Source organism: Erythrolamprus reginae, chromosome 3, assembly GCF_031021105.1.
Source record: "Erythrolamprus reginae isolate rEryReg1 chromosome 3, rEryReg1.hap1, whole genome shotgun sequence".
Lineage (NCBI taxonomy): Eukaryota > Metazoa > Chordata > Lepidosauria > Squamata > Dipsadidae > Erythrolamprus > Erythrolamprus reginae.
The window spans coordinates 145,597,420-145,618,986 of record NC_091952.1 but is presented as its reverse complement, the minus strand read 5'-3'; the positions used below and the strand labels follow the sequence as shown (position 1 = coordinate 145,618,986).

Sequence of the window (21,567 nt, the reverse complement as noted above, 5' to 3'; positions counted from 1 at the left end):
AATCATTTTTTTATTTAGGCAAACCATTTGTTTGCAGAAATTATTATTTAATAGCAACTTTATTTGCATATCTAATATATACTGTTTTTATGTTAGTGACAATTTGAGAAGTCAAAATTAAATTATCTAACATAGTTCTGCTTTTCCCCTGATTCTTACTTGTACAAAATATGTGTTTGATACCATTCCCTTTCTTCAAATCCCTTTAGTTTGAGGGACAACCTACATAAGATTTATTGCAGCCACCTATATTCATTAATGGAGAATATGAGGAAAACAATTCCACAAGAAAGAGTAATCCAAAATGTTTGGAAAGGGCTGCAGATTACCCCATTTCCTGAAGTGCAGTGAAAGAAAATTTAAAAAGATGATACAATGAAACCATGCTATTAGGAAACAGTTGTAACATAACCTATATGCATTCTCATTATGCGAACAAGATGGGTTGAGAAGAATTCATAGGACAATAGACTAAGCAAAATAGTATGGGAGGCTTTAATAATATATAAGCAAGTATCCAACCTTTTGTGACTCAATATTCTGATGGGTAGATATCAGTGATCTTAATTCTCCTTTAATACTTTTTTTATTCAGAACTTGGTTAAAATAGTTCCTTAACTTTTAAGAAATGCAAAAGTATTTAAATTTTAAAATAACCCAATTTAGGGATTTCAGTTTTAAGATGGTTGTACATATTTTGAAATGAAATGCCTGATCCTCTAAACTAATTGAATTCTTAAGTTCAGCAGCATAAATCTCACAAATAAGTATCAGTCACACATGTAAGTTTGTCCTGTCAACTACTGTTGACAGCCAATATTATTTATTTATTTATTTATTTATTTATTTTATTAGATTTGTATGCCGTCCCTCTCCGTATACTTGGGGTGGCTCACAGCAATAATAAAAACAATATACAATAACAAATCTAATATTTAAAAATATCTAAAAACCCATTACACTATTTAAAAAGTCATACACACAAACATACCATACATAAACTATATAGGCCTGGGGGAGATGTCTCAATTCTCCCATGCCTGATGGCAGAGGTGGGTTTTAAGGAGTTTACGAAAGGCAAGGAGGGTGGGGGTGATCCTAATCTCCGGGGAGGAGCTGGTTCCAGAGGGTTGGGGCCGCCACAGAGAAGGCTCTTCCCCTGTGTCCCGCCAGACGACACTGTTTAGTCGATGGGACCTGGAGAAGGCCAACTCTGTGGGACCTAACTGGTCGCTGGGCTTCGTGCGGCAGAAGGCGGTCCCGGAGATATTCTGGTCCGATGTTATGAAGGGCTTTATAGGTCATAACCAACACTTTGAATTGTGACCAGAAACTGATCGACAGCCAATGCAGACTGCGGAGTGTTGGTATGACATGGGCATACCTAGGGAAGCCCATGATTGCTCTCGCAGCTGCATTCTGCACGATCTGAAGTTTCCGAACACTCTTCAAAGGTAGCCCCATGTAGAGAGCGTTACAGTAGTCGAACTTCGACGTGATGAGGTTATGAACCTTATTTTAATATTTATATATGCATTAGAAACAAAAAAGAGATGCAGATGTTCCTGTTGTACTCTTACAACAAATCAGGTGTGCTATAACAGCAAATTTAATAAATAACATTTTGCTACGAACTAATTGGGTTCAGTCGTGTGTTGTAAACAGAGGTTTATCATTTAGCATTTTATGTAAACTAAACTATTATGCTTCAGTTCAGTAAGCCATTGTAAAACGAGCTGTGCTATAAAATAATGTGGGACCCAGATATTAATCTGCAGCTTTTCACATTGTAGAAGAAAAACTTGGTTTGTTAGTGGTAGCAAAAAAAATCAGGAGTCTGATGTCTTTTCCAAGTAACAAATGAATAGCTTTTAATAAAATTAATTAATTGGAAAAAATGCTACCAAATTCCTGATTTTCTGCACGAGTTGCATAACTTGGGGCATAAACTCTCTTAGCCAAACCCACCTCACATGGTTGTTTATGGGGAAAATAGAAGGCATCAAGGTATGATTGCCACCTTGAGTTGTGTATAAAAAAGGCAAAAATAGTAAAGGTAGTATATCTTGTTTAGGAACTGGCTCTTTTAGTGAACATTCACAGATATGATAGAGATTAAAAGGTAATTTTGTGACCAATCGTCATATTTCCAATTTTGGCAGGTTGTAAGGCAGAGGAAGGTCATAAGTATAGTTGCAAGATTCACTTAGCAACTACTTCATTTAGAAGCTGAATTGTTGGCCCAAATTATGGCTTCTAAACAAGGACCATCTGTAAAAAATAAGAATTAATATCAGCTATTAATAATAGTTATCTCTTTTAGTTAGTTAAAATTGATCTTACTTCTGTTAATTCAGGAATATAATGTTTTTAATCGGTGATTGAAGAAAAATGACTTTGGCTGTTATGACCCGGGGCGCCCAGGCAGATGCAGGCTTTAATAAAGTCCTTTATTGAGCTACTATCCCAGGACAAATGGCCCTATAACAGCCTCTACTCCAAACCTTTCCAAAGGCAGCCACCAACAGTCAATGCAACACAGTCCCCCAAACTGAAGCCAATAGTCACCGGAGTCAATTCACAAAGCAAGGAGGAAATCCATAGTCGAAAAACAAGATTCAAAATTCACAGAACAAGGTCCATAATCCACAAGGCAGAAATATGATCTGAAACAAAATTTACAAAGGCCAGGACAGTGTGTGCCAAAGCATATAATCTCAAACTAGGTATTCCTTGTGAAGAAGGGCAGGGCAGCCTCCTCACCAGCAGTCTTGCAGACCTTATTTCCGTGCCCTCGGATACAGGGTGTGGGGGAGAAGCTGTTCTTTATCAGAGGGAATCTGCTGCCTCATCATCACTGCCTGCCTACAGCTGATTCTCCTCTGCATTTGTTAGGGCAAGCAGCTCCCTGTCCAGTGGACTACCATCCCAAAGCTGGAGGAGCCTTGGATAGCATCATTCTCAGTTCCTGAACTCCACATTCCAGGGGAGACTTGCCATCCCCATGGTCCTGGTTCCAACTCCTCCTCCTCTGTACCAGAATCCAATGGTCCGTGATAGTTTGCTTAACAATGATTCAGATTTACAACAACTTGGGGAAATGTTATTTACAACCTGTCCTTGAAGTTATAACTGTTGCACTACCCCCACAGTCACACAATTGCAATTTGAGTGCTTGATAGCTGGCTTACATTTACGATAATTGCAGCATCCCAATTGTGCTCATAAGTTGAGGACCATCTGTAGGTAAATGAAATACTTTGCCAGTTTTCATTGATGGTACTTTCAGATATCTATTTACTGAATGCTTTGAGATAAAACGGTTCAAATGGTTACACTACATCATAAGTCTGTATTATTCATCGCTTAGTCATAGATGCAGTATTTTTATCCTGTATCTCGTTTATACATTTTAGCTGCTATATTGCGCTAAATTCTTGTTTCATGTGTGCCTGGTACTACAGGAAATTATTGACTTAAGAACTATTTGAAGTTACAATTGTGTTGAAAGAAGGGACTTTGCGCAAAGTTGTGATTGTTATAGCCCCATAGGATTGCAGTCTGGGTGCTAACTGGATGCTATGTGCCCCAGGATCATGTGGTTACCATTTGTAGTCTTCCCTGCCATCCTCCCCAAAGGTTTAATGTGCCTGTGTTGGCAGGGAACATTGCAAGCTGCTACTGCTTGCTGAGAGAATTCCTTCATGTTTCTTGTGACTGGCTAAAAAAACTCCATGCTGAATTCCAAGCAGCACTTTGGCAGGGATAATTTCGGCCAACCCCCTGAGAACAAGAGGACTCCCTCTCATCTCTGGAAGAGGATTAGTCTCTTCCGATCAGCTCCCCACCCCCACCCCGCCTGGAGCTTAAGCCTATGATGGCAGTTCTGACGGGGAAGGTGCTAGGCCTCCCAGAGCCTCCCTCACTCCCCTGATGCTCTGCATACTCCTTATCTGAAACTCTCCTCAATGACGTGAGATTGCTTAAAGACTGCAACTGGAAGTTTCATAATTGTATTTGTGAAGCAGTCATATGTCATCTCACTTAATGATCACTCAGTGATGATAGTCTGGTTCCAATTGTGGTCATGATTATGTGTAGCTTCCTCAACCTGTTGCCTTCCACATATTTTGGAACCATCAAGTCCGAATGGCACATTCAGGATTTATAGCATTTCAGTTTTTAATATTTTTTGAAAGCATGCATTTTAGAGGGAAAATGTTCGAAATGTTATATGACAGGGGAAAAGTGTCTAAATGCTTACTCCAAAAAAGTAGGGAATTGTTAGGAAATTATCTTTAGAATTTCATAGTAGGCAGGTCAAGATTGGATGAAAGGCAATCCTGGCGATAACTCAGCAATAAGCAGGAATTGAACAGTCAAAAACAAAACTTTGCACATCAATGCTAATATACAGCTGGGATCCAGCACACTGATACCACAAGGTCATAGTATCAAGTACTATCAACGTATGTACTGCTGTATTATGAACTGATTGAATCTTCTAAATGTTTGAATTTTCTGAATGTTCTTCAAAAATAGCCTAATGTGGCACATGTAACAGCAGTTCAAATGGATGATGGTGAGAGCATGAGACACTCTAGCAAGATCATTTAATTATATACAAGGTTACAAAGGGCTGTAGCCTTATCCTGTCTAACTAGTTGGGAGTCCAGGAAAACTCTTAATTTGAAAATTAAAGTAAAAGTAAAAAATAAATACCTGCTTCAGGGGCATTGTGACACTGTTAATAGATAAAACTGGTGAATATGTTTCTATGTTTCTAATTTAATTTTACTTGGGGCCTGTTTAGGACCCATTCAAAGTTCATAAAGTCCAGAAACTGGATCAGTGTCTTGGCAGCAAGGTCTCTGTTATTGCTTGGGACAGCAGTATATAATTGGGTATCATCAGCATAGCTATACCACATAAACCATTAGAGAATTCCTAGTAGCCTATTGGCAAATCTAAACAAGGTAAGTTGGGTGATAATCTATCAGTGCAGTGAGGGAAGATAAGAAGTTAGGCTTCTCCTTCCTTACCACCACACTAAGATCATACTCACCTTGTACCATGCTCCTGGATTCATGTTCCCTTAGCATTGCTCTAAGTGTATCTTTCTATTGCTTTATTTTCTGGAAGACCTCAATAAACCAAACACTTCCAAATTGCTGTTTCTGGAATAAAGCCCCTGGTTATAAGCAGGATGCTTTTATTTCCATTCCTCCTCCCCAGTTGCATTTGATAAAAGGATTTAAAACCTGGAAAGGTAGATCTGTAAGAGGGAGATATCATTTCTTTCACTAAATCTGGTTTTAATAATGCTAAATTTAATATAAATTCACGTGTACAAGCAAATCATGATGATGAGAGGTTTTACTGTAAGCACCTGGCATTTACTATCAATAGCCTGATTTTGTATTATTTGTAGTAAGTGAGCCAGGAGTTGGGAAATAAAATAAGTGGATGGCCAAAGTATTGTTTATGTATAAAATATATTCCTTATCTGTTTGAAATGTGGACAAGATAGTTTCACAATCACTGGTCCAGATTTTTCTTATACCATTCACACTTTTTAAGATTTGCCTGACTTTTTTTTGGACATTTGATTTAGAGTATTAAATTAAGATTTCTTCTTACATGTTTCAGGAACAAGAGTGTGTTTTTGTATTTTCTTTAACATGATTCATGAATATAATAGCAAAACATGTCCTTCTCTTGGAAAGATGTTCTTTATGCAAGAGATATTGAGCATGTTGTTTTTCCTTCCTAGCTGTCAATAGCAGAGTGCCCACCATTTCCTCACATGTCATGGATTCGGCTACACCTGAGTCCTGTTCACAAACACTCAGTATGACATCTCAGTCTGTGCTTCCTACATACCCTTCTGTTGATATTGATGCCCATGTGAGTAATTTTGATTACTGATATAGCTATATCTTTTGAAAACTATTTTGGTTAAATGATGCAATATTAACACCATTTAATACAGTTGAAATGCATTTTTTTCAATCTTAAGACGGAGAGCAATCATGATACCGCGTTGACACTTGCATGTGCTGGTGGGCATGAAGAACTTGTCTCTGTATTGATAGCACGAGGTGCCAGTATAGAACATAGAGACAAAAAAGGTAAGCTATTAATGTGCTGCAATTTATCTATTGCTTTTATTTTGAAATTAGGCATATCCAATCAAGCATCCCATTGGTTTTTCATAACTTTCCGATGACTCACAACATTTGAGTTTTTTCTTAGCTGATGATAAGTATTTGGGCAGCAAATCTTTTTTTCTATATGCAATTTCAACCCTTAATTAAATGAGGGGTTAGGGTTTCAAAAACACATTGCTTCTGTTTCTCTCAAATGTTGGATCACAAACTCAACTTTTATTTCAGCTTTGTGCATAGTGATCTTGATTGCTACTCTGTATTGTGAATTACTGATTTTGAAACACTCTGGTTTTACTGTCAGCATAACTTAACTTTGATTCTTGTTTTCCAAATGGCTTCTAATAATAGAATCATTTCTGTTAGGGTTTACACCACTAATTTTAGCTGCAACTGCTGGACATGTTGGTGTTGTAGAAATACTTCTAGATAAAGGTGGAGACATAGAAGCCCAGTCTGAGCGTACTAAGGACACACCACTTTCATTAGCATGCTCTGGTGGCCGTCAAGAAGTAAGTGTTAACATTTTTTAAAAAAACTTTACATGTTTCTGTTTAACTACTATAGTCATTGGTTGGAAGAACAGGATCTAGCATCCTGACAGTATGTGTCCTCATTTGGTACAATATTTTACTGCATATTATAGTTATTGCATTTCTTAGATTATGAAAGCATGTATTGGTTCTCCAAACCCACCCAGATTGGGTGGACATCATCATCTTAGAATATATCCACATATGCTTTATGCTTCAAATATAAACACTGTTTCCTGTATCCACAGCATGTCCACAAATGCTTCCCTTAATGCGCTCCAAGTTCCTTGCTCTATTTCACTTTTTAATTTTATTATAACCATTTAATTTTTTTAAAATGGAAATCTGGCATGCTACAAATGAAAAACATTCTTTGAATATAAAAATGCTGGATGCAAGTTGTGTGTTAAGCTTCTAATTGTTTCCACTTGCATCATTCCTCCAGGTGAATAGAAGGAGGGGATTTGTCTAGGGTTCCGCAAGGGAGTCCATATCAAGGAACTATTCAAGGGGTTGATGTTGTTATTATTTATAGTATTATTGGTGTATATGGCGTTTATTACATTATTTTCATATATAATAAACATTTGGGGTTTGATAAACAACCTGAAATTTCATGAAGGAAGTAAATGAGCTAAAATTGGGGACTCTTAAGGAATAACGAGTGGCATTCTGGTTATTCAATGTTTTGTAATTAGTTATGATCTCCGTGGAGCCATTTTATGACTTAGCAATACTTCCCTTGCTGCCATATTGCAAGACTACAGCAGTGAGTTCGCAAAATTTCAGATCTGCCAATCAATCCAGAAATATTGGGAAACCTCAGTTAATTCTGAAATTACATGGAATGTATGAGCATTATACATTCCATGTAATTTCTCAGACTAAGTGTAATATGTAATATGAATCTCCAATGTTTTAGGACTGATTTTTTGCACATATTTTGCAGCTGTTTTTAAAAACAGTCCATTCTGTAATCATGTAAGTGTAAAATTTTATTTATAGAATGGGAATTCAGTAAGGCAGTAGTATGAAAAGTGAAGATTTGACCTTAACCTGTTTGTATCCTGTCTTTACAATAATTCAAGGTGGGAAACAAACCCACTACACCTTTCCCCTCCTATTTTCCCCACAACAGCAACCCTGTGAGATAGATTGGGTTGAGAAAGAGTGACTGGCCCAAAGTCACCCAGCAAGCTTTCATGGCTAAAGCAGGATATTAAGCTTACTATTTAGTTATATATCATAATTTTTCTATGACCTTTTCCTTATTTTTGTTATGCTCTAGAACAGTTTTTTGCCAGATTTAAAATTCAATATTTATCCTAAGCACATTGGTGCTATTGTCAACTTCTGGTAGTATTAATAATATTCAATATTTCAGGTTGTAGATCTTCTCCTAGCACGAGGAGCAAACAAAGAACACAGAAATGTGTCTGATTATACTCCCTTAAGTCTTGCTGCATCCGGTGGATATGTTAACATTATTAAGATACTACTCAATGCTGGAGCAGAAATCAATTCAAGGTAAGTCTACGGAGAGGAGCAGCATACAAATCTAACAAACAAATAAATAAATAAATGGTTTAGAAATATTTTGGATTATCTGATGAATATAACATAAAGTATGGTTGAATTCCATTGATTTGTTGCTTTTATCCATTCAGACATATTGAACAAACTTGGTAATCTGCAGATGAGTTTTTTTTTAATAGTAATTTTATTTTTTTAAATTGCAATTACAGTAATAAAATATTGGTGCAAACTCAGTGGTGGGCTCCTGCCTGTACAGTTAATTGTGCACCACTCCTTGGCGCGAGTGCGGGATTGAGTGCATTTTTTGCTTCACCTTGCCGAAACGCATGTGCATTTGCATCTCCATGAGAGATTTTGGTACGGGAAGCAAAATTGCACTTGATCCTGCACTTGTGAGCTGGAACCGTCACATTACGCTCAGTTAGCTGTACCAGCAGGAGCCCACCACTGTATTACCAACAAAACAATATGAAAGAAAAAATAGAAGTTCAAAAAAAGAAAAATAAGAATATAATAAAGAAAAATATATGAAGAAATGAGTTTTCATTTCATCAAAAGTATAAACCATTTTAGTAACTTAAATGCCTTCTCTAAAAATAGAACAAATGATCTCTTATTCCCATATGCCATCTCTTATCTATAAACAAATTCACAAATCCTTGCATTTTAGTCCTAATGTCAGCAAAAGTCCATTAAGAATTAGCAGGGATGATAGCATACTTATTTTAACCTTAATGAAATAAACCAGTTTTATATTCCTTCCTTTTGCTTTTAATGTGGCTGCTCCAATTGCTGGACAGGATGCTCTCAGGGTCAATCTTGCACAAGAATCAGAAAGTTGAGGTGGCACAAGGCTCGCTGTGTGGTAGGGGTCATTTTGTCGGAGGACAATCTGCCTGGCAACAGTGATGGCCATTTTGAGTCCTAATGAGGACATTTCAAGAGGGGGTGGCCATTACAGGAGTCATCTGAACCAGCACTATGGTGAATGACATTAGCCAGGCTAAGCCTTCAAAGGCAAAATCCGCCAAGGACAAAAGACCCATATTACCTCTGGGCCTGAAGGGGAGCCAGACCACTCTCAGGGTTCTTCCCGACAAGGCAATGCATTCAGTCGGGCTCCGTTACTCCCAGGCCAAGGCCCTCAGAGATGAATACCACAGGGACAAGATCCTGGAAAAGATCTGAAGCAGGTCCAGCCGCTCCTGGGCCCCAGCCTTGCTCTCCCATACAGGCAATGCTGGCCAGCTGGTTCACAAAGTCACAGGCCCTATGCAAGCCAACTTGGCTCCTCATGTCTGCCCTGTAACACTTTCTCTGGGCATCCCAGGTCTTAATATTCCAGATGCTGATCCATGAGGTCAAGCAGAGCCCTAACCTAGGCAGGGGGCATGTTGGGCTCCTTGCAGGCCCTTCCTTCTGCCACCTTTACTCTGACTTCTGCCTGGCTCCGTGCCACTTCCCCCATTAGAGTATCCAGTCCCAACATGCAATCCATCATAAATGAAGCCATAAAACAGAGCATTGAGGCAGGAATGAGGCAATTGGGCCGCTAGCTAGAAAGTCAGCTCCACCCACATGGACATACGAGGACCACCAGGGGTGGCTCTCCAACAGATACTCCCTGAATTATTCAGTGAAGTCTCAATAGCAGGGGTCCCTGGCTGACCAGGACCTTTCGGAAGACAAAGGTTTCACTCCAGAGCCTCCCTTCTCATTGATGCTGTTCATCCAAGTTTTTTTCAAATCATTGCTGCTCAAAGCAAAGGCTAGTGCCAACTTAGGTCTTCCACTGGCTCACAGCGAACCCTGCTCCTGTGCCATAGATCCTCTCTTTGAGGAAACCCTATTGAAGCCAAAGTTGTTCTGGCTCCTTCACTATTTGTAGATGCTATTTTGCGGCAGTGGCATGTTCCAGGCCCGCCTCATCACTGGCTGACAGATGTTATTACAATGTCGCCATGGAGGTTGAGCAGAATCTCCAGATCCCAGCAGTGGACACTCCAATATCAGTCCTAGCCAATATGCTAGGCGATCCTGAGGAACTCTTGCAGCCTGAGGACCAGCGCACAGATTAGGCACTTAAGAAATCTCACCAGGTCGCTACCTGAGCGATCCAGGCATCTACTTCCATCTTCTTTATTTCCCACACTTCTCTGAAGTGGTTCAGAAATGCCCAGGAGCAGATTCCTGTCTCCAACCTCAGGGTACACCAAGATCTGAATAAATTGCTTCCTGCAGCTCAGTTGTCAGTCTGACGCTGTTACAGATGGCTAGACTCATGGCCAGAGCCTTAGAATCCTCCCTGATAGCGAAACAAATGCAGTGGTTTCTCTCCCTGAAATTCGTTTCCACTCCACCACCACCACCCAAGGTTTTTCTTTAGATGTCCTATGTCGTCCAATCTGGAAAAAATGGGCCCTCATGATGGCTGCCATCCAGCACCTGTTGGACATTCAAACTATCCAGCAGGTACCTGAGCACCAACAAGGATAGAGGTTCTATTCCTTCCTGTTTGTTGTCCCCCAAACCTCAGGTGGGTAGAGAGCTGTTCTTGACTTAAAGCGCCTAAATAAGCATATAAATTTACAAAAGATTCAAGTTGCACGGCCTCCACACCATTCCAGGTGACATTTGAAAGGAGGACCTCCTCACCTTGATCAACCTCACCGAGACTTACCTGCATGTACCAATTTGGCCTTCCCACGACAAAGTTTTATGTTTTTTCTATGCAGGTACTCATTACGAGTATAGGGCCTTCCCATTTGGCCTCTCCTCAGCGCCCATGGTATTTACCAAGGTATTGGCTGTTGTGGCTGCCCACCTCTGAGCCATACCCACGTATGTACAATGTTTCCTGGATGATATGTTGATCCAGTCTGCGTAAAGGCACCAAGCTGTGTAAGACATCCAGGTAACGATTAACACTCTCAGCCACCACGGGTTTTTGATTAATCTTGAGAAGAGTTATCTCTCTCCAGCCACATGAATGACCCATCTAGCGGTGGTTGTGAATACTTCTCCCAGGAGCAGCAGGTCAGTATATCTGAATTAAAACATCAGGTCCTACAGCCCCACAGGATCCCACTGAACCTGCTTTCCACGCTCCTGGCTGAAATGATTTCTGCCATCAATATCACTCTGGGTGCACCTGCATTCCAGGGAATTGCAGTGGTTTCTTTTATCCTTTCAGAGGGCAGGATGCAGCATGTTGGCTAAAGTCCTGGTATCTCTGGATGTCCAACGATCATTGTGGTGGTGGATTTCCTCTGCCATTACAAAAGGCTGCTTTTTCCAGGAGCCACGCAGAATCCTCCTCATGATGGACTCCAGCCTGTATGATTGGGGGGCCCATGCCCAATCAGCCATCATCCAGGACTGGTGGACCCCAACGGAATCACAGTTCAACATCAACAGGTTGGAGCTCCGTGACGTTTATCCGACATTCAAACAGTTGCAGCATCTGACTGCCGTACAGCATGTACTGGTCCTTACCGATAATGTGGCCACAAAAACCATGTCAATCAACAGTTTACAAAAGACCATGTCCTGACATCTCATATTAAAGGCCAGAGCCCTAGATCTTTGAATGGAGCGCAATCTATTGTCTCTATTGGTGGACCACATCTCCAGGGTATCCAGTGTGACTGCAGACTGGCTCAGTTGCACAGCGATAGATCAGGCAGAATGGAGCATCTATGTCTCCATTTTCAGAGCCTTAATGGACAGGTTCGGCATGCCTGTGGAAGACCTCCTCACCACTCCGGAGAATGCCCAACTGCCCAGATTTTATACCCAATACAAGATGTAGGGCACGGAGGGGTACAGATGCTCTCCATTACAATTGGCCTCCAGCCTATTGTATGCGTTCCCCCTGCTGCCTCTTTTCCCTAAGATCATCCGTAAGATTCTGGAGGAGAAGGCAGAAGTACTGCTCCTGGATCCTCTCTGGTCTCGCTTGAGGGGGGCGCTCTGATGTGTCGGGCCATGTATGATTGATTCATCAGAACCTTTCAAGCCTCCAGGAGGCCTTTCACTGAGAGGATTTACTCTGCCACCTGGAAAGTTTTCTGTTCCTCGTGTTCCAAGGAGGGCTGCTTCCCAGTTGATTTTATCATGACAAAGCTGCTGGAATTCTTGCAGCTGGGGCTAAACAAGGGGCTATCGTCCAATACACTCAGTAGGCAGGTAGTAGCCTTATTCTTCCATGTTGTCAGCAGACTCTCTAGAGTCTTTGTTGCACCATCCCACGATACGCAGATTCTTAAAAGGGGCCACTAACCTGTGTCCACCTGTGGACCCAGGTGTTCTGTATTCTGGTAGAACTTACTGAATGCAGGATTTCATAAACAAAAACTATTTATATTTCTCCTCTCCTCCGTATTAAAAATGCAATATAGACAGTCACATTCCTCCTTCTCTTATCTTTAGCAATTAGAGCACACAAAACATTCCTCCATGCCTCCACCTTTGTCCTAAGATTTATGTCTATTCAGCGTAGTTCAAAAGCCCCAAGAAAAGCTGTGAAATAACAAAGAATGAACTAACTTACTTCGTAGCCATAACGGCACACTTCCATGATGGATTTACAACATTGAAAAACTCTACCTTTCTTCCCCGCTGGCACCCGGACATGACGAATAAATCACTCCGATAATTAACCCATTCCTCCCCTTAATATAGAAACATAGAAGTCTGACGGCAGAAAAAGACCTCATGGTCCATCTAGTCTGCCCTTATACTATTTTCTGTATTTTATCTTAGGATGGATATATGTTTATCCCAGGCATGTTTAAATTCAGTTACTGTGGATTTATCTACCACAACTGCTGGAAGTTTGTTCCAAGGATCTACTACTCTTTCAGTAAAATAATATTTTCTCATGTTGCTTTTGATCTTTCCCCCAACTAACTTCAGATTGTGTCCCCTTGTTCTTGTGTTCACTTTCCTATTAAAAACACTTCCCTCCTGGACCTTATTTAACCCTTTAATATATTTAAATGTTTCGATCATGTCCCCCCATATCTTTTACCTAACACTTGTTCTCTGCGTTTTTGAACTCTTTTGAAGTGAGGATTTACTCAGCGATTATCTGTCTCTTCTTCACTGGAGTCTGGACTCATAGCAACATCCTGTGGCTGGCCTTCCACTTGTTCTGATACCTGTAACTCAGGATCTGCTACTAATTCATAAACACTATCTGTATCAGAGTCATCAAACTTCTTCATCCTCCAACTGACCAGGAGTATATACAACACCAGGTACCCCACATGGGACCTGACTAAGGTGCTCACCTCACTAATGGGGATTCCTTACGAGCCTTTAAGAACATCATCTCTCCATTACCTTTCTTGTAAGGTGGCATTCCTGATGGCGATCACCTCTGCCAGAAGAAGCCGGATTCGCTTGAACAGAGTTTGGTAGAGTCCCTTGCTGCAGCCTGGAACATGGCAGCAGCAGGGGCTCTAGACTGAATTGTGCTGTGGTGCCGAGTCTGTCTCTCGGTCTTCGCCAATGGGGGAGCAATAGAGGCATAGGCGGAGATCTCCAATTTGACAGACTAAGTCCTCATTGGCTGAATGGACGGTGTTATCTCATACTTGGATGTTGGCTCCACCTTATGAGAAGAGGCGTATCAGATAAGGACCAACGCCCCATTCTGTATTGATAAGTTGAATGTGAATGCTCTTTGGTTGTAATCATTTGTTTCTTCGACTTCCTATTAGTGACTAATTTTAAGGCATCAGTGTTTTTTCAAAACGAATTTTATTTGAAAAATAAATTTCCCCACAAGAAGGGTTCTTAATAGTTAACCACAGTTTCTTATTTCAAATGTACAGTGGTACCTCTACCTAAGAACGCCTCTACTTAAGAACTTTTCTAGATAAGAACTGGGTGTTCAAGATTTTTTTGCCTCTTTTTAAGAACCATTTTCTACTTAAGAACCCGAGTCTGGAAAAAGTTCAGAGGAAATTTGAGAGCGGCACAAAGGCCCGGACAGTTTCCTGCCATTCCCCCTTTAATCCCGTCCATCTCAGGCTTTTCTGGGTTGCCAGAGGAGCCTTTCATTTGTACTGAAGGAGGCTTTAGCAGTCCAGAGTGAAAGAAGCATTTTCCTTTCTCTGGGCGCTTGGAGAAAGAATAAATTTCTGCCAGTACCCAGAGAAAAGAAATGCTCCCTTCGCTCTGAGGAAACCCAGAGCAGAGTGTTTTCCTTTCTCTGGGCACTTGAACAGGGAATAAATCACTTCACTGTGGCGACTCCCTCGCGCTGCCTCCCATGCACCCTGTGTGAGTTTGCTTCCCAGAGTGTCTGGGTGCAGAAAGGCAAAAGGGGGCACTTCGCCCCAGCTGGATCAACTTGGCTTCAGCCAAACCAATGAGTCACCACAGTGAAGGAAAGGCACCGGCTACAAAGTGAGCGAGTGAGAGAAGAGGGGAGCCCTTCAGCATGGGAAGGAAGAGGAAGCAGGTAGCAGCAGCAGCAGCCGCCTTTCGGTCAAAGGAGTGGGAGGTTCCCCCCTCTTGCCCGCCTGGGTTTCTCTCTCTGGCACAGTGTATGGGAGGCAGCCTCGCGCCGGGCATATGGGAGACGCGTCTTCTTCCTTGCCGCCTCAGAGTCCATCTTTTGTTTTAAGCCTTAAAGTTTTGGATTTTTTTTATTCCTCTCACCTTCTTCCTTCAGCAGCGACTGTCCTTCTCCTCTTCCTCCTCCTCCCACCCAAATTCCAAGCTTTTATTTCTTTCCTAATGGGTTTGCACACATTATTTGCTTTTACATTGATTCCTACGGGAAAAATTGCTTCTACTTTTCTACTTTCCCCCCCCCCCCCCCTACTTTTCTACTTAGGAACTTGTTCATGGAATGAATTAAGTTCTTAAGTAGAGGTGCCACTATATATGAATCCTTAGTCCATTTATAACCTTCTAAAATCAAAGTATTAATCACCCATTTGCTATTTATTTTCTTTTTTTCCCCAAGTCCTTAGACTTATATTTAAAACTTCTGTAACTAAAAATGGAAGGAAATTCATCCAATACTGTAAAACGTGTTGATCCAAAGGTTCTAAAACAATTAACAAGTAATTTCCAAAAGTGATTAGAACAGAACATTTCCAAGACACAGATTAAGCAAGATGACTATTGCAGTCTTTTCAAAAGGAGCAACTAACTGTGTGTATCTCTGGGTGTTCTCTCCTTGTTCGAAGAAGTATTTTTAAAGAACCATTGCTACTCACTGGCTCTTCATTGAACTGTTGCCCTTGACTCCACTTTCCATGGAGCCATCTTCAGTTGCTATTAAGATTTGTAGATATGCTGTGCCAAGATTTTCAGAATTCCATCCAGCACTTGTATGTTGCTAATATTCTTAGCATATTTCAAGTACTTTTTGTTCTTCATTTAATCTATCTGATTTTTATATAGTGCACTTTCCAGCAGTGAAATGAGGATGTATTTTATTACACAACAGTCCGATTTTCATAAAATAATTATACTCAAGAAATATTTTCCTCTACATTTGTCTAGATTATGTCATTGTTACATTTGTATTTATTGATTTTCTTTTTTAGGACTGGGAGTAAATTAGGAATTTCTCCTCTAATGCTGGCAGCTATGAATGGTCATGTTCCTGCAGTAAAACTATTGCTTGATATGGGTTCTGATATTAATGCCCAGATTGAAACCAATCGGAATACCGCACTTACTTTAGCCTGCTTCCAGGGCAGAGCTGAGGTAGTCAGTCTGCTTTTGGACAGAAAAGCCAATGTTGAACATAGGGCAAAGGTAAGTAATCAATAGATTTCTGTCTCAATTGAGCTTTGGTGAGCATGAGCTTGTAATAAAAATTAAAATTGGGGATTGTCTAAAGGAAGTTGCCAGTCACTTTACTTGAGAGTTTCACTTAAATGACTTTAGGGACATGGAATGATTTAAACAAAAATGAATGTGGTTGGGAGTCCCATAGGCAGTTTACCCACGATATAAAACCCACAATATAAAATATTTAAAAAAAGAAATACTAAAATTTAAATAACTAAAAACGTAGCCAATATATAACAATGTGAAGGTGGAGTCTTTGCTTAATCCGTTAACCACCTACAATATGGCATGCCCTTCCCCTCATAAGGACTTAGGTCAATTGGTTGAGCCAAGTTTAAAGCTTTTCCAGAAGGCCCAGGAGCCGGGGGTAAATCTCACTGTACAATATTCCAAAAGCCGGGAGCCACAGCCGAAAAGACTGTTCTCCTAGACCCAACCAGCAGGCCCAACAATGCACAACATACACATTTTTCATAGACTTCTGTAGATAAAATGGCTGGCACACAAATCTAATATAAACATTCTTTACCCTCTAGCAATATTCATGCATACTTATGAAGGAGATTAAGTATGTACTTTTAGCAGCAAACATTTGGAAATACTTACAAAACATAATCAAACATAATGCTCAGAGCTCCACATTAGTTGAGAAGCAAATGGTTTTCATATTTAATTTACCCACTGTTTCAAGATCCCAGGAGACTTCCTTCTAGGAGACAACATCTGGATTAAGGTCCAGCATTAAGCGAAAGGCTGATAATGCCAAAAACTTGGTAGACCTTTCCACCAAAAGCTATACTACGTAGTATAGCTTTTGGTGGAAAGGTCTACCAAGTTTTTGGCATTTTCAATACACCCAGTAGTATTGTCCGGTTATGTACCCTGTTTCACCGAAAATAAGTTTTATCCCCCAAAATACACCCTAGCATGTTTTTTATGTGTGCGCCTAATATAAACCCTACCACCAAAATAAGCGCTACTTAAGAGCCTGCACAATCAGCCATCTGCCCATTTCATCTGGTTGCTTGCAGTGCCATAGCAACAAGGTGGGGTGGCGATGGAGCTGCCCCATGTGACCTGCACCCCTCAGCCAGGCTATCCACACCATGACACTTGCTTTGTGGTGACGGAAGAACCAGCAGCCATGCGCAGCAGGACTCTTTGTGGCCGCCGGCTCACTTCTGCCTGTTTACGGCAGCAATGGAACAGGAGGCTAAGTAATGTGTTGGTGCCACGGGGCATGAATGGCCTGGCTGCAGCGGTGCTGAAGTAAGCTGGTGTGGGACGCATGAGGCAGCTCCACCCCCTGCGTCACCTCACGGCCACAGTACTGGTGCATTGCTTGGCTTCCTGCTATATTGAGGCCACGAGCAATCAGAAGTAGGGTGGAGGAAAAATAGGGTCATGCTGTACGGAGCTGCCAAAGCCGCCACTGTGAAGTGTGTGTGTGGCCTGGCGGGGGCCTTGAAGTAAGCTGTGCTGTGTGCGTGGTGCAAATATATCCCTGCTTCACGACAGCAGCACCGGCACACTGTGTGGCCCCTGCCCTGCTGCGAGGAAGCAGAAGAAGTGGGTCTCCCATACATGGAAAACAAATATAAGACGCTCCCCAGAAATAAGCCCTGAGGCTTATTTTGGGGCCCAAAAGAAAATAGGACCTGATCTTGTTTGGGGAAAACACAAGAACTGAACTCTAGGAAGAGAGGGATTTTCCTTAATTTGTTATGTAAAGGCTTTGGAAGAATGATTTTTCTGTTCTGTGTTATAGATATTCCAAAACAAAAATAATGTAGATAATAGGTAGAAAGGAAAGTATTGTATATTATGAAAGAGTTTAGCTACCCTCTTTAATGTTGATTGGACTCAACTGGCTTTGAGAAGTAAAAAGGGTTAGTAATTTATTTATATAAGTTTGAATTTGAAACAAGTTATTTTAAACAGACTGGACTCACACCTCTAATGGAAGCTGCATCAGGAGGTTATGCAGAAGTTGGAAGAGTTCTTCTTGATAAAGGAGCAGATGTCAATGCTCCTCCTGTGCCTTCTTCAAGAGACACTGCTTTAACTATTGCTGCAGATAAAGGCCACTATAAGTTTTGTGAACTCCTGATTAATCGGTAAAGTATTTTCTCTTATATTAGAATTACACAACTGGAACTTCTACTGCTTAACTTCAGAGGCATATTTGCATTTGTGTGTCCTCCCCATGCTTTCTATCCTTGCCCTCACATATTTGTCATTATTGCTGTCACCTTATTAGGTTTTGCACTTTAATTTGTATGTCAGAACACCTTGCACCTTGTTCAAAGTAAAACCTTTCTGCATACTGGGTGGAGCTAGCTTTCAGAGTGGGTTGTCCTCATCTAATCAGAGAGGACTGAGTCTGTCAGTCATTTATGAAGCTCTATCCACCATCTTGGCACCAGCTTTGACTCAGGACAGACGTTGCTTCAATTCTCCACTTGCACTGCTTCGGAGAGTCCAACATGGGTTAATCTACAGCCTATTGGAAGGGACTGAGTTAAAAATTAGCATAAATAACCGGTCCAACCCCCATGTTGCCCTCTCTGGGTCAGTCTAAAAAACTCAGTCATAGTGGAGGGACTCATGAGTTTTTCCTCCTATGACTCTTGTAGTCTTGTTATTTTAGCTTGTACATTTATTTGACTTTTTACTGTTTTATTGTTTTTATTATAAAGCATATTAAGATATTCACTAACATTCCTTTTTTCTGTTTGTCTTTCAGAAACTAGAGATGATATACTTCGGCAGTTGGGGCCCCTGCTCTGCGGAGTTATGCCCACTTCTCTTCTCCCAGGTCGGAGCCTCTTCCCTGCGAGGGTACAGCTCCAAGGACCGGGTGTCGCCCAGTGAACGAGGTCCCCGGCCTGCGCGGCCATACCTCCGTTCGGAGCGACCATCGGGAGCCGGACACGTCGAAAAGAAGGACATTTGAATTTCCCGCCGGGAAAAGCCGCGGCTGAGAAACGAGCCGGCGAGCGAAGCGCCGAGCCGGGCAGCCCTGGGAACTGCGATCGCCGTTCGTAACGGCAACAGCAGTGGGTGCGGCCATGGCAATAAAGGCGCCAGGCACAGGGCGCCGCCATATTGAGAGTTAGTTCCGGGCCGCCATTTTGGAGGGTTGACGGACAGCCCGATTACCCCATTAAAACGCCCGGATGTCCTGCCTAGCAGGAAGAGGCGGAACGCAATAGCGGCGGCCATTTTTACTGACCAAAATTGCTCAAACGCAGCTATAATTACCTGTTGGTCTCACGGAGCCTTATAATCACCCTCATGGCCGATCCAGCCCAACAGGGGACAACTGAAGCCCCGATCACAAAGGCTAAGGAGAAGTCTCACTCTTCCAAGCCCAAGTCTAAAAGCTCTCAAGCCTCCTCTGCAATGAGAGATGCTGAAAGGCGCATCAAAGCCCTGGAGGAGCAATTGGAGGCGCAAAAGCAAGCTGCCCTGCCACTGAATGCACCTATATCAGGTACTACCCCCCCGGGGCTCCCGGAGGGTATTGGATCAGCTACTGATCGGGACTGGTCACCGGATAGGTTTGGGGGAGCATCCCAGGTGGTAGAACCAACTAGGCCAGAACTTACCAGGCCTTCTTCTTCTTCCTCTGCATGGCACATGGCATCCCAACCAATGCCAACTGCCTCATTCACCCCGACAGCGGCTGGCCTCAGATCCTCCCCAGACACCTGGCAACGCCTGCTACCTGCATTGCAGGACATGATTGCTTCGGCCTATTCCCATGGCATAGTGGCTGGGGCCCAACAACACATGCCCAGTGTCCCCCCTGCTTCGCCTCGCCCTTCTCCATCTCTTCAGAGGAGTATATGGGCAGCTCCGGCACCTCCGTCTCCTACGCACGAATCCTTTCAGGAGGACCCGGGCTTTAGAGAGCATGGTTCTGATCCAGATGATGGCCTATCAGAGGATGAGGGTGTACCTCCAGAACCCCCAGCATATGCTGGGCTCTTTAGGCCTTCTATTTTTCGAGTGCTCTTGAACAAGGCTAAACTAACCATCGCCTCAGAAGCACCTGACAAGCCCGCTGACCCGGCAGCGACCGCTCAACCGACCTCAAGGGTACTTACTGAGACCCAGAGAGATGCAGACTGCATACCTGCTCCCAAATTATTCTTGGACAATGTTAAAAGACCCTGGCAATACCCAGCGGGTGCTCTAGGCCCAACAGCCTCAGAAAGGAAATTCTATGCATTTAAACCAGAATTGGAGAATTTACTAGAATTTCCATCTGTCGATGCCCCTGTAGCGGCTCTTGTTTCTAATGCGCTCGTCCCATCAGAGGTGGCAGATGGCCTACGACCAGAAGACCGGAGGGCCGAGGGCATAAACAAAAAGGCCCATCAAATGAACGCATGGGCCCTCAAAGCAGCCTCAGCTGCTTCATTTTTTAACCGAGCGTCGGTCCTATGGCTGCAGGACATGCTCTCGAGATTAGGACCGGAGGATGGTCGCTTGAGGCAAGACCTCAACAAGCTATTAGCGGCAGCGGAGTTCTCCGCGGACGCCACTCTATCGGCATCCCGCTTTTCTTCACGGGCTCTAGCAGCAAATCAGTCGGCTCGACGCTTACTCTGGCTCTGGACATGGCAGGCTGACGCCAAGTCCAAATGGCGTCTGGCTTCAGCCCCATTTGATGGATCTAAATTGTTTGGTGAATCTCTTGACAAGGTCCTCATAGAGGATAAAGACAAGAAGAAGGTCTTACCCAGAACCTATAGGAGGCAAGACAGACGGACCACACCATACTTCAGACGTCCACCCTTTCGGGCAGAGGCCTCCTCCAATGCACCCCAGGTTGGAAGGTCATACACCCAGGGGTCATACTCTCAAACTGCGTACAGAACAGACAGGGGTGGCTTTGGAGATCGGAATAGACAATTCGAACAATCAAGGAGGCCATACAGAGGCTCCAGCAGAGGAGGTTATAGAAGGAACAAATGACTCTATCGAGAACTTTCCTATAGGAGGACGGCTACAACACTTCACCGCCTCTTGGGAAGCCATATCTACCGACTCTTGGGCTCTAAAAACAATAGCCCAGGGTCTCACTTTGGAATTTATCCAGGAACCTCCCAGCAGGTTCCTGCAATGCCCAACAACCCTCAACAACCTCAAAAACAACCTTCTGTATCACGAGATCAACCACCTCCTCCAGATAGGTGCCATCGAAAGGGTCCCGGTCCATCAGGAGGGACGGGGCTACTATTCAATCGTGTTCATAGTACCAAAAGCCTCCGGTGGTTGTCGCCTCATCCTGAACTTGAAACAACTAAACATATATCTCAAATACCGGCGTTTCAAGATGCATTCCTTAAAGACAATATTAGCAGCAATTCGCCAAGAGGATTGGCTAACGTCGATAGACCTCAAAGAGGCCTACCTGCATATCCCAGTACATCAGGATTACAGGAAATACCTTCGATTTTGCCTCGACAACCAGCATTTCCAGTACAAGGCCATGCCCT

At 42.5% G+C, this 21,567-nt stretch overlaps 1 protein-coding gene across 8 annotated transcripts in view; it reads left to right on the top strand.

Annotated features, from left to right (window-relative positions):
- The window catches only part of ANKHD1 (ankyrin repeat and KH domain containing 1), a 153,067-nt gene that overhangs the window by 87,814 nt on the left and 43,686 nt on the right, over nucleotides 1-21,567 (top strand). For all 8 annotated transcript variants that reach the window (XM_070746954.1, XM_070746949.1, XM_070746947.1 and 5 more), the window contains 6 exons: nucleotides 5,774-5,907; nucleotides 6,020-6,131; nucleotides 6,534-6,679; nucleotides 8,085-8,227; nucleotides 15,808-16,021; nucleotides 17,999-18,174. In XM_070746954.1, the coding sequence (XP_070603055.1) occupies nucleotides 5,774-5,907; nucleotides 6,020-6,131; nucleotides 6,534-6,679; nucleotides 8,085-8,227; nucleotides 15,808-16,021; nucleotides 17,999-18,174 (925 nt within the window). The remainder of the gene's footprint in view (nucleotides 1-5,773; nucleotides 5,908-6,019; nucleotides 6,132-6,533; nucleotides 6,680-8,084; nucleotides 8,228-15,807; nucleotides 16,022-17,998; nucleotides 18,175-21,567) is intronic.